Source organism: Camelus dromedarius, chromosome 12, assembly GCF_036321535.1.
Source record: "Camelus dromedarius isolate mCamDro1 chromosome 12, mCamDro1.pat, whole genome shotgun sequence".
NCBI classification, from domain to species: Eukaryota; Metazoa; Chordata; class Mammalia; order Artiodactyla; family Camelidae; genus Camelus; species Camelus dromedarius.
Genome location: NC_087447.1, coordinates 68,999,762 through 69,012,467, shown reverse-complemented (window position 1 = coordinate 69,012,467; position 12,706 = coordinate 68,999,762). Strand labels below are relative to the sequence as shown.

At 43.8% G+C, this 12,706-nt stretch overlaps 1 protein-coding gene across 8 annotated transcripts in view; it reads right to left on the bottom strand.

Moving 5' to 3' along the window:
• Positions 1-7,455, bottom strand: part of YAP1 (Yes1 associated transcriptional regulator) — a 108,393-nt gene extending 100,938 nt beyond the window's left edge. For 7 of the 8 annotated variants that reach the window (XM_031460636.2, XM_031460632.2, XM_031460638.2 and 4 more), the window contains exons 1-2: positions 6,667-7,454; positions 3,537-3,787 (exon numbers count right to left, since the gene is read on the bottom strand). In XM_031460636.2, coding sequence (XP_031316496.2) covers positions 3,537-3,787; positions 6,667-6,987 — 572 coding nt within the window. In that variant the 5' untranslated portion in view covers positions 6,988-7,454. Of the gene's footprint in view, positions 1-3,536; positions 3,788-6,666 lie in introns of all 8 variants that reach the window. The other variant, XM_031460630.2, reaches the window with a different exon arrangement.
• Between the last annotated feature and the right edge of the window lie 5,251 nt (positions 7,456-12,706).

The following is a 12,706-nucleotide window of genomic DNA, read 5'->3' as shown; positions in this document are numbered from 1 at the left end:
AATGCAAATCTATACACTTCTAAAATCATTGGGTGAGATTTCTTAAATCAAATTATAAGGTCCTTTTATGGTACATTTTACACAAGAAGTTCTCTGTACATGGTAATAGTTACAAGGTATCAGAGTCAATAAAATAAATCTGAGAAGTAAGAACACTCCATGTAACCAGAGATATTATAGAATACTAATTCAGGAAGTTATTCAGCAGCTTATAAAGAAATAGGAAGTTGTTGACCAACTACATGAAGAACTATTTCCTGTAGGAAAACTATAAGACAGATGAAGAAGGCAATAATTCTCAGAGTAACAAAAGAACTCTTTTAAAATAAAAGCTCAGTATACAATGTTGAAGAAATTATTTTTAAACAGTAAATTCAGTAGATTATACCTAATATACAGACTTAAGCTTTTTAAAATACTTCACAATCATACCAAAGCTTGAATATGTGTCATTTATAAATGTCGCTAGTACCATACTTCCACCTCATCACCTGCCAAGCTAAGGTACAAGTCTTCTCCAGAAGATCTCACTGACCTAGGGCAGGCTTTGAAAATATCAATTATCGCCTGCCTATAATCCTTCAGTAATTATGCTTCCTTGAAACTACAGGATGGGCCAACTGACTTCAGAGTCATTCATCTATGATCACAAGACAGCAAGCTGCTTCCAAAGTCAACATTTCTCAGTTTTCAATCAAATTATATCACCTTGCTTGTTTGGACCACTTATGGTCAGATTTCTTCGTGCCAAGTGTAAATCTCACTACATTGTTTACTTTGTAACTTAAAAATTAGCTCCAACAATTATCTTTAAAAAATGTATATAGTTTTCACTGTTGAAATGAGTGTAGTCTCCAACTAGTTTAAATCTTCACCCTACATCTAGCTGGCAATAAGAATCTTCTTTAGACACAAGAGGAAAATATGTTAAGTACTGACTGCAAAGAGAGCCTGACTTTAAAACATCAAAACCAGAATAAAAATGAACTTTGACAATAACAACTTGGTTCCAAAAAGCTTCATTTCTCATCTCTGACTCACAGTCAAGACAGATATTAATCTCCTTTACCTATGTAGTACACAAAAACAAGTTGTTTACAACTCACACATCCTACAACATCATGGAAATAGGTGGCAACTAGATGTGAACTCAAGTTTTTATAACTTTTCTCCAAATTGCATATTTTCCATAAAGCAGATCCTTCAGAAGAATATGAAATCTTACAACCCCACAGTACCCCCAACTTCCAGATCCAATGCTTAGGGGCCCTCTCTACAAATCCTGCCAGGTACCAACTAATTCATGATTTTGCCTACTTTTAATGACTGAGATCCATCTATCATGGAAAACCCCTCTATTTCTCAAAGTTTGATGTGAGTAAATTATTCCACGGAGTCAAAAAATTTCATGTTTCTTATCATATAATAAAATTAATTTTACTTCCACGTTAGACTCCCTCAGAAATCTTGAAGATCATGTTTATCTCTCTTCTTCCCAATTTTTTCTTTTCCAAGTAAGCTTCTCTCCACTCCTGTAACCATCACTCACATGGCATAATTTTCATTTTAGCCTGGTTTACCTTCCCTACAGGCCCACTTGAGCTGGGGGCTTGGGGTGGGGTGGTATGTGTGGGTGCACACTTCATTAATCCATTTTCAGGAGAAACACTTCTCAAAGGGAGAATCATTGGGAAATTTTAAAAATTATAAGGGGGAAGGTATAGCTCAAGTGGTAGAGTGCATGCTTAGCATACACGAGGGTCCTGGGTTCAATCCCCAGTATCTCCATCAAAAATAAACAAATAAATAAATAAACCTAATTGCCCCCTCCCCCCCCCCAAAAAAAGAGAAAAAAATAAATTATAGAATGTTTCAGCTCAAAACAAAAAGATTATTCAAAATGATGAAAATATAGGCAGATGTCACCTAGAAGCAATTATTACAAGATGCGAATGACTAAGAGGGTAGCATAAATGTTGCTCTTTAACCATATACTTTTAGCTGTAACATCAACCAAAGAAAAGAGGCAAGCTAGCTATTAAGCTGTTTAAAAATCTCCCCAGGTCAGCATGTGACCCAGCAGGGAGAGGTTCAAAAAAGTACAGCCTTTCTTTTTCCTAACAACCTGGTTTGTTTCCACTCCCTTTCCCTTCGAGACACATCCCTCACAGCGAGCAGCTCTTTCAATCATTTACTCTGGGTGTCTGCTTGAGAACAAATGGTCTTGCTCATGCAGATGAGTTTGCCAGACTCGTGTGTACTTTCCAGTCTCAGGCCCTTTATTGTTCTGGTTGAAACCTGACCCTTTGAAATGGATACCAGGACACCAGAAAATGAAATTTTAAAAAAGAAGAAAAAAGTTACAGGAAGAGGGGGAAAAAACTGCAGAAACTTTTCCAGCTCAAACTTTTTCCTCTGCTCTTCTCCTAAATAAGCTTGTCACAAAACTGTATCTTACATTGCAAAGCAACAATGTGCCCTGAAAGACGATCAATATAAAGTACTAAGACTCATACAACAAAACAGTATCATTAATTGTATTATCTGATCTATTACATGTGCCTTAGGAGTAGACTGACAAGACAGATTTCAATCAAAACTTGGATTGTTTTTCACTTCATTATCTCAATCTGATTAAACAGTACGAAGTAAGCAACTTTTTGAAAATATCAATTTCAGTCCACAGTAATTATTTTCAGAAAACGTTTTGTATATTCTTAAAACAAGCAAGCCAGATAAAAATATTAAAGTCATCTATAATTTCAAAAGGATAGACAAAATTCTATTTTGACCTTTTCATCTTCAATGAAATTTTGCCATTTTGTTAAGCACACACACAAAAAATAAGGCTGATAAAAACAAATAACCCAGGAGCCTTGTTTTCAACTTCCCAGAGAAGAGGGATTCGGTTTTGAAGACCGGATAGACAGCTTGAAAGAAGTTTGCCACTGAGCGATTGTGATCAAGCCTGAAAATCCACATTTCGCTTTATATTTCAGGGGGAAAAACAAACTGATAAATCACCTCAAACTGCAGCTAATGGGTTTGTCATTTCACAATCTAAAATACTGTAAAATTAGACTCATAGAGAAATTCTACTTATTTTATAGTTCTTTTCTACCAGTAAAATGTTTATTTACAGAAGATATAAGTAGTGTCATACATATTTCATAAAACTATGTCAGCCCCATAATTCTCAAAATTTGAAATTGTTCATGGTATTCTTTCAGTTTTGAGCTAGGCTAATGAATAGGTTTCGCACTAACTTAAAATGACAATATCCAAATTGCCATTAAAGAAAAGATTAGTAAAAAGCAATGAATAGGAAGCTTTCAAAATACTACCCAAATAAGTTACTTAGGTCAAAGCAAACTAGAAAGAAAAAAAAATTACGAAAGATATAACTGGGCTTGATAGAAATATTAAGTATAATATAAAAATAAATGACAATTTATATCTTGGTATCGCTTTACTGTTCCCCAAAATACAGTTTTCTCAGAAAACTAAACTCTCTCGCACCGCTTATCTTCACTTACTTTAAGAAGTATCTCTGGCCAGAAGACGTCTTTGCCATCTCCCAGCCGGCTGGCAGAGGCACGTCGTCAGGTATCTCAAAAGAAGACTGTCGAAGGTGTTGAGCAGTGGGCGCAGCTGCTGGCCCGGAGACCACGCCGGTGGGGGTCAGCGTCCCGGGAGACACGGCTCCCAGCTGCAGGGAGGCTGGAGACGAATGAGCCCGGACGTGCTGTGGAGTCAGGGCTCCTGCGGTGCCTGCATCGGTGCTGGCCTATTAGGAAAATTCAAATGAAAATTTCTTAAGAATCGTTTTTAAAGACAGTCCTTTTAATTTCTTAGGTAGATATTTGATTGCAATGAAATTCTCAGTACCAGAGGCAAACTGTAGCATTTAGTATTTCACACAGAGGAATATAGGTTTGCAGATGGATAATTTTAAATGTGTAAAGGCCAAGGCAGAATAGAGTGCTTTTCCAGGTTCTAAAATGTTCTAGATACAGACAAAACCCAAGGAATATAATAACTCTGCTTTCTTTTTCTTTTTTTAAAGACTAGGTTTTAAGTAGTTAATTTTTTTCCTACATCAAGCCCTAAACAAATGACAATTGTCATTTTCTTTCTCACTATGGACAAATGTCATCAATAAAGCAACGCCACGATTTATACAACTTTTAATGAATACAAAAGATCCAGAACCATTCAAATGCTCATAAAAGCCACCTAAAATGAAATGGAAACCCAACCACACATTTGTATCTAGATGATAAAGAAGGCAACAATTCAATTATAATATAACTTAAGAACTTACATACTTAAATATTTACAACTGTGTAATAGCAGAAAAAGTGCTGCCCTCTGACCCCAAAGATCTGGGTTTCAGTCCAGGCTGGCTAGGTGACACTGAACAGTATCTTCATCTCTGTGAGCCTCAAGTTTTCTCATTTGTAATACAGCTTATCTCATGATGGAAAAATTGAGAATATATGTGAATTTATACCCAAGAATTTGTGGACAATAGCATTTACAACCCACATTCATACTATTCATAATCTAGTATAGTTATTTAAATTCCCTGATTAGAGTTAGGGTTTGATTATCAAAAAGTTACAATTTCCTAGATTCATAAAGGCAAGGAAGGGGAGACTGGAAACAATCACCAGAGGCATTTATCCCTTCTAATTAAATCATGTACATTTCTGAGTTTCCAATCAGGATAAATCTGAATTAGGAATCAGTAGCAGAAATAAAAGTCAAACCTACAGATGCACAACGCTTGATTAAAACCTTATTAAAACAAACAAAACTATAGCAGATTATGGATAGTATGAATCCATTCACTGCTGATATAAATTCCTGTGCAATTATTTACTAGAATAAATGGGAAATAAATACACTTTTCAGTCCCAATTCTGTTTGGCTTATAGATGCCACAAGATGGGGAATTCAATCTCCTATGTGTAGTATGCTTTCAAAACATATTAAGTAACTAGCAGCATAGCCGTGTAGTCTGGGGTTTGCAATGGCAACACACGTTTTTACCCATCATGAGTCCAGACACCCACTTCCAGGGGTAAGAGAAAAAAGCATACCTAAGTCTACTACTTCTTACAAACCGAAGCGTTTAGGGCAAGCAGCTGAATTGTTTTTCCTTCCTTCTCCTTAACCTATGTTTTTGTCAGCAGGTTAAGTGAGTTTTTCCGAGTTCCAAAACCCCTTGGACTGGGAGCAGGAGACCATACAACAGGCCTGCAAACGGGGGGGGGGGGGGGGGGCGACGATGGGGGTGGGGGGCGATAACTGTTCTTCCCACTCAAATTACAGTCCAGTGGACTAACCACATCTCAGTATTTGGAAAACCAATTAACTTTTGGGCAAAGTTCCTATGCTGAAGTTTAGCCTGAAGCAAGTTCTTTTTTAAAAAAGGAAGGAAAGAAAGAAAAACCTACACCAAACAAATCTTCGGGGGCCTGTCGGAATGTTAGCACTTCCATAATAGTTTCACTTCAGTGTTGGATCAAGTTGACAAAATAATCGAATGCTGTGTATGTGGAACAGCCATGTTCATATCCTCAATAAGAATTAAAAAGCAATGGCGAGCCTCGAATTAGTCATCGCTTCCCAAACATTAACTTTTAATCACAGTTGAACTAGGCAGGACTCGGCCTATGAGTCAACCTGCAGAGCATTATCAAAGGCTTGTGTTAAGACCAAGGCACCGCAAGGCGCAGCTCAGGTCCTGCGCAACTTGCAGATGTGGCTAATTTAAAAGCATTTCAGCAGACTGTAAATAATAGTCTACAATTGAGCAGCCAACACATGAACCTACTAAGTTTGCAGAGAGTGAGCCCGCCCGAGTTCCACGGCGCAAGGGAAGGGCAGGGGTGAAAGCACTAACTCCATAAACAACTTCCAGGAAAGTCTGGATCCTGTATTCAGAAAGCGCCGGGGCCGCGAGGAAAATAAATGCTTTCGGGAGGGGGCCGGGGGAGAAAGAGCGAGAAACTAAATGGACTGGTCCAACCCCCACCCCTAATCAACACTGGAAAACAAGAGAACAATTATTTGACTCCCCAGGAGACTGAAGTGGAGCGAGAGGCCCCGAAGGCAAGGGGGCCCGGGGCTCCACTTCACAAACTCGGCCGCCGCTGGCAGCTCACCCACACACAAATGCCAGAGGCCCCCCTCCCCCTCGCGGCCGGGCGGCGGCGGCTGCGGCGGCGGCGGGAGCGAAGGTGCGGAGCGCGCGGAGGCGCGCGCATTGTGCAAGCCCACCGCGGCCCGGGCCCGGCTCTCCCCACCCCCTTCCTTCCTCCCCACCTCCCCCGCCACTCCCGCCAACCTCCCGGGAACCCCAGGGAGAAAGAAAGAAAGGAAAGGGAAAAGCACGCCCCCCGGGGCTGCAAGCGCAGCGAGAAACTCCGAGGGGGAAAAACAAATCTCGGCCCCGGACTCCGGGAGGAGTGGGGAGCCGGTACCCGCGGCCGGGCGGGCGCCTCCAGTCCCTCCACCTCCCCGCAGGCCCCCATCCCCACCCCGCCAGAGCTCCGGGAGCCCTCCTCCGCCGGCCAGGGCTGGCGGCCGCCGCTCCCGAGCGCCCCCGGGCCTGGGGCCCGCCCGACGGGGAAGCGGGGAGAGGGGCGGCGAGGTTACCTGTCGGGAGTGGGATTTGGGCTCCGGCGGCTTGAAGAAGGAGTCAGGCAGCTTCCGGAGCCTCATGGGCACGGTCTGGGGCACGTTGGCCGTCTTGGGGTTCATGACGGCGTTGAAAAGCGCCTCCAGGTCGGTCTCCGAGTCCCCCCGGACGTGCACGATCTGGTGCCCGGCGGGGGGGGCCTGCGGCGCCGCCTGGGACCCTGGGGCGGCCGGCTGCCCGGGCCCGGACGGCGGGCCCTGCCCCTGAGGGGGCTGCGCGGGCGCCTGCCCTTGGCCCTGGGGGGCCGGCTGAGGCGGCGGCTGCTGCCCGGGATCCATGGTTTCTGCCTCCCCCGACGCGCACCCCGACCAGGCGGGCGAGGGCTCCGCCCGGGCGCCCCGGCTCGACGGGCCGAGACGGGAGAAGCGGCGAGGGCGGCGGGCCGGCGGCGCTGCGCGGCGGGAGCGGCGTTCGCCTCGCTCTCAGGGCCGGGGGGCTGCGCCGCGGCCCCGCATCCCCCGCCCCGGCGCCTCCGCCCCCGCCCTGCGCCCCGGCTCCACTGGTCGGGCGGCTGCGCCTCGGGAGGGGCTGCGAGAGACCCGGACCTGCGGCGCCCGAGAACTTTTTTCCTTCACCCCCTTGATGGATCCCGGGCAGCTAGTTGCCTCTCCCCTCCCCCTTTCTCTCTTATTTCCTTTTCTTGTTCCTTCCTTCCTCCCTTTCTTTTCCCCGGCGGCGGCTGCGCCCGACTGAGACAGAAACTCGCCTCAGACGCCAAAACTAAAGTTGAGAGAAGCGCCCGCCCGAGCGGCTCGCGGCTCCGCCTCCTCTCGGCTCTTCCTTCCTCTGCGCGCCCGCCCGCACCGGATCCGCGGCCGGCCGCCGAGGGAAACTTTCCCCTGCAAGTTACTACATTCCTGCAGACTCCCGGCCTCCAGCGCCCCTCCCGGCCGCACGTGACCAGCCCGCCCGCAGGCCCGGCCTCCGCGGGGCTGCACAGGCCCGGGGCCGTGGCCGCCGCCGGGAGCGTGCCTGGCGTTCGGCGCCGTGAGGGCTGCCGGCCCGACGACCAACGTTGGGTCCAGTCTGGGTCGGAGCTCTGGTCTTTGCGGGGAACGCGGCCGCTCCTGGCCGCAGGAAGCCCTCCCGCCCGGCCCAGCCCGGCCCAGCCCGGCCCCTTCCCCGCCAGCCCTCGGGAGAGGCTCAGAGGCGAAGTGAAGGCCGAAAGAAGTCGGGAGGGCACGTGTACTTCCACTTAAACCCTCCCCGGGTTAGCTCGACTTGACCGACTCGGGTTGTCAACGCAAAGCCTCAAGGCTAAGTCAGAGCTAAAATGGTTCCCGTAACAGGCACTGATTTTAATGTAAACAATTTTTTTTGAAATATTAACCTGATTGTTTTCATTTTTTAATATGCAAAACCCACTTGAAATGGATAATCGATTTTTGCAATTTGAAGCTTTAAGACTAGATCTGTAACTCAATGTAATTTACTAAATAACAAAAAATTGCCTTTGTAAAAGTGACAACATTTTTTAGTGCTCAAACTTGCAACATAGTCACAAATACCTCAACGCAAAAAAAAAAAAAAAATCAATACTTAACTTCGGTTACAAGCATCCAGCCTTTCATCCTGGAGGAACTGGGAGCCTACCTCTGTTACCCCCGTGAAAGTTGGAATAACGAACGGGTGCGGAGCTCACCCCAGAGATGGTTCTCTTTGTGGAAGTGTCATATATGCAAGGAGTCCATTTGAAATCACTCAAAAGCAGTCAAAATTAATTCATACATTCTGATTTTTTTAAAGCAGCTTTACTGAGATAATTTACATACGATACAATGCATCCATTTAAACAATTAAGTGTGTTTTTAAGTATATTCAAAGAGTTGTGCAACATCACTCTGGTTTTAAATCCACTAGTCCATTCTAAAGAAAACTTAGCTTCCTGTTTTAATGATTTTGTCTGCAGTGCTGGTGAAACAGATGTATAAATAGGATTAGGCAAGAAAAGGTCCCCTGATCGAAAAGATAATCTCTTCCTCCAGCCGGGACATGCCCCGGAGAATTCTGAGGAGGGATCTGTGTCACTTGGTGTGGTGGGGCGGGGCCAGGGGAAGAGGCTTCAGACCCTCAAGATTTTAAGGCAAGATTCTAATCAAATACACGGGACCCCAATTTCAACTGAAGAAAGGGATCTGCTTGCATGACTGCTTCTTGTATTTATCCCCACCTCCAAATGTCAAGTGCATTTAATCACAAAGGTACAGGTTCTGCAGTTACAGAGACTGGAGTTCAGATCCCGGTTCCACCGTTTACTAGCTCTGTGACATTGGGCAAATTATTTATTTCCTTTTCGTTCATTTCTTTAATACTGGGGTCAGGGGTAATGACACCTACTTCACAAGTTGAAACAAATGAGTCAGTGGACCTAAAGTAAGGACTTAGCCCAGTTTTTGGCATGTGGTGAGATCTGCATAAATGTCAGTTATCATTGTTGTCTGTGTTCACAGATTACCTCGCCTTTGCAGCAAACCCCCTCAGGGACCCTGTTGGCAGTCCCTTCCTGTCACATCCAATAATCAAAGCACACAAACAAAGCCTTTGGGCAGAAACTATGCATTAAAAATTTCCACTGGGGGGGGGGGTGCTTTTTAAGAACCAAAGTGATTGAAAATTGCAATGGAAGCTGTCCTTTAACTAGAGCATTTATTACTATGAACACTGTAATTAAAGGGCTTAGGGTACAGCAGAGGTGGCTTTGTTCAATATTGTTTCACCTGCCGTTCAATTGAGAACAAAATTACTTTGATAAGTGGATTTAAAGGCTGAAGTGATTTTACGTTCTGTAAGCACCTCTGTAGCATCAACCAAGATTTTGTAATTTACTATGGCCTCGTCTATAAAATTTCAGTCACAGGTTAGTAAGGAACAAAGATATCATGTATTCAGTCCTTTTTCCCTTCTTCCTCTCCAGCCCCAAGTTTAGAGCAATTATCAGTTTAAGACTCGTTGAGGTAAGGAGTTGCCCTCTTCATTCAAAGACCCACGGCCCACGCATGTTTTCCTGGATCATTTTCGCTGTCCATGTCAATCACTGTCTGAGAACATTAGTCTTAGGATGACTTGCTGTCTCAGCGACTGGGACCCACATCTCCACTCCACTTCAGCCGTCTGTGCCTATGTCCACATCCTGCCATCATCCAAAAATACTCAAAACTGTTATATTATTCTCTTAATTACGCACATCTCGTTTATTATTAACCTCTTTCTTTCCTACCAACCTATCACTCCTGTTTTCGCTTTTTCCAAATTCAGTTTAGAAGTCATAATTTATTGCTTCAACCTCCTACAGTCATCTATGCCCTCAATTCTATTGCCCCATGTATTTCAATGAGCTATTAAACTGGATTAATCCAGTCATCTGTCTTTTCCATTCCAACACCTGAGGCTTATGGGGGCCTGTGCCCCACAGTCATTAAAAGCCTCAATCAAAACTTTCGACATTTTGTCCGAATGAAGTTGTACTATCATTCCACAGAAAAGCCTACACCATTAAAAGAAAGCATTCACTGTAGAACTTTAAACTGTCCTGTTACCAAATGACAGTCTGTAATGAATTATAAATTAATATTTTGAGTAAATTCTCTAATTACCTAGTGACTAGCACAATTATATTGCACTGCAATGATTGTCTGTTATACTGCATTGCAATGATTGTGTGTTTAAGTTATTAATTTGCCGAGTGTAAGCATTTGAAACACCCAGATTTTGTAACCCTCTCTAGGCATTCCAGCATCCTTGAATATACTGGGGGCTCAGAAAGAGGAAGTGTCCAGCCCTCTCCAACTCTGAGCCTCCAGAAAGCCTAGCTGACACCCAGGGGACCATCAGAGGAAATTTCACAGGCTAGTAGATTGGTGCCCCTCCATATTTATAGTCTCTAACCATGTTCCTTGTGTCCACAATTAGCTTCTCACTCATAAGATACGGTTTTTCTAAACTTGACTGCTCTCCTCATCGTGTTTATTCATCATTCCCCCTGCCCTGCAGAAATTCACATCCCCTCCAACTGCTCAGAGAAATGGAGGTCACCATGCACAAAAGCCCTAGCCGTCTTCCCGTGACCCTACAGAAACATGTATATCTTCACAAGTCTTTCCCTCCACAGGTACATTTTTTGGAAAGAGCAGTCCACATGCCTGTTCTTCACTTCCTCACCTTTTGTTCATTTACTCTTTGACTCAACACTTCTAACACTGAACTCTTTACCCATCCCCCCCAACCTGCTACCACACGTACACCCTCCCAAGCCACATCCTCCTTCTGATTCAGCATCTGGGTTAATGGCATCAGGATCCACCCACTTGTTCAAGCCAAAAACCTGAGTGTCCTCTCAGTCACCTCCCTCTCACTATCACTTACATCCAACCATTAATAATGTGTGTTAATTTTCTTTCACATCTTTGAATGTCTGCGGTCCAACTCCAGTTCTATTTCCACTTCAGCTTCACTTCCCAAATCGTGTCCTTGCTTCTAGTTTTCTCTCTCTCTCTTTTTAAATTGGGGGGGGGGGTAGTTAGGTTTTTATTTATTTATTATTTCAATGGAGGTACTGGGGATTGAACCCAGGACCTTGTGCATGCTAAGCAGGCATTCTGCCACTGAGTTATACCCTCCCCGCTCCCTGCTTCTAGTTTTATGTGGTTCCATCAGATGTCTATTCTGATGTCAGTGATTTTTTTTCCAACATGCAAGTCTGATCATGGTGTGATGTCATTTAAGATGAATTCAAGCCCCTTAGTAAGGTATTCAAGGCCCTTAACCATTCTAGTCTTTGCTTCTCTCCTCACCTGATCTCTTGGGACTCACCTACGTATGCTCTGTTTTCCAGGCATACTGGACCACTTGTGGTTCCTTGAATAAGCCATTTCCCTCTCACCCTTTGGCCTCTGAAGATGCTACTCTTGCTGTTTGGAACTCCTTTTCTCCCCTTTTCACCTGGTTTCCCTTGTTACTCAACTTGCAAGATTTCTCTAAGGGGACGTCCTCCTTGGCTCTCCCCTTCCCATTGGTCTCCAAGCCACAGTAGGTGAGAGGCTTCTCCTCTGGGTTCTCATGGAATCCATCCACTGCTTCCATCATTCCCCAGAGTTAGCTGTATTTTTTTTTAATGTTTCTGTGTCCCCAACACCACTCTGGGTGCTTTTGCAACAGTATCTCCCATCTCTTTATTCCTATGCCAGCAATCCCTAACAATAGGTGTGCAATAAATGTGGAAAAGGAGGAGGAGAGGAGAGAGGTAAGGAGGGATCCCAGAGCTCAAAACCAAAGGAATGGGTTTGGATCTCAAAAGTAAAGGTATGGGTTTGCTGCCATGATTCTAATTTTGAAAATTCAGTCTCCATAGACAAGATATTTCTATATTCTATACCTCTAAGATTTATAGCATTTAATAAATGCTAATGAATTTGCTTGAATTTTCAAATATTCTTGATGGAATGAAAGTAACAGGTAACATTATGCAAGATACTGTCCTTTAAATGGAATATCTCATTTAATCCTTGTAACAACTCTTTAAAATTAAAAAGTAAAATTAAGAACAACCTCTTATGGAAATTGAGGCACCTAGAGGTTAAATAACTTGCCCCAAGTTGTATCACTAATAGGTGGCAGAGCTGAACTTGAATCTACAGTTTTGATTCCAGAGCTTAAAGTCCCCGTCAGGTATATTACATTTAATTTCAGATAGTTCAAAAGGGATATTGACAAATTTATCCATACAAAAAGATCAGGGGGTATAGAAACCCTGTCATTTAAGGAATATTTTCATTTATTTCTATTGACTAATCAGTGCTGGCTTAGGGTTGTGTAGTTTTTTGTTTTTTTTTTTTTAATGACAAAGGGTTATATAGTCTTAATATTTAATGTTAAGGACAAAGCTGGGTTGATTTTGGGGAAGCCCGATTGAAAGTGTGAAGAGACAAAGTCTTTTGTCCCAAAGAAGCAGTTGTTTAGCAAAATTTTACTGAACAATATACTTTTCTAGGAATTTTCATC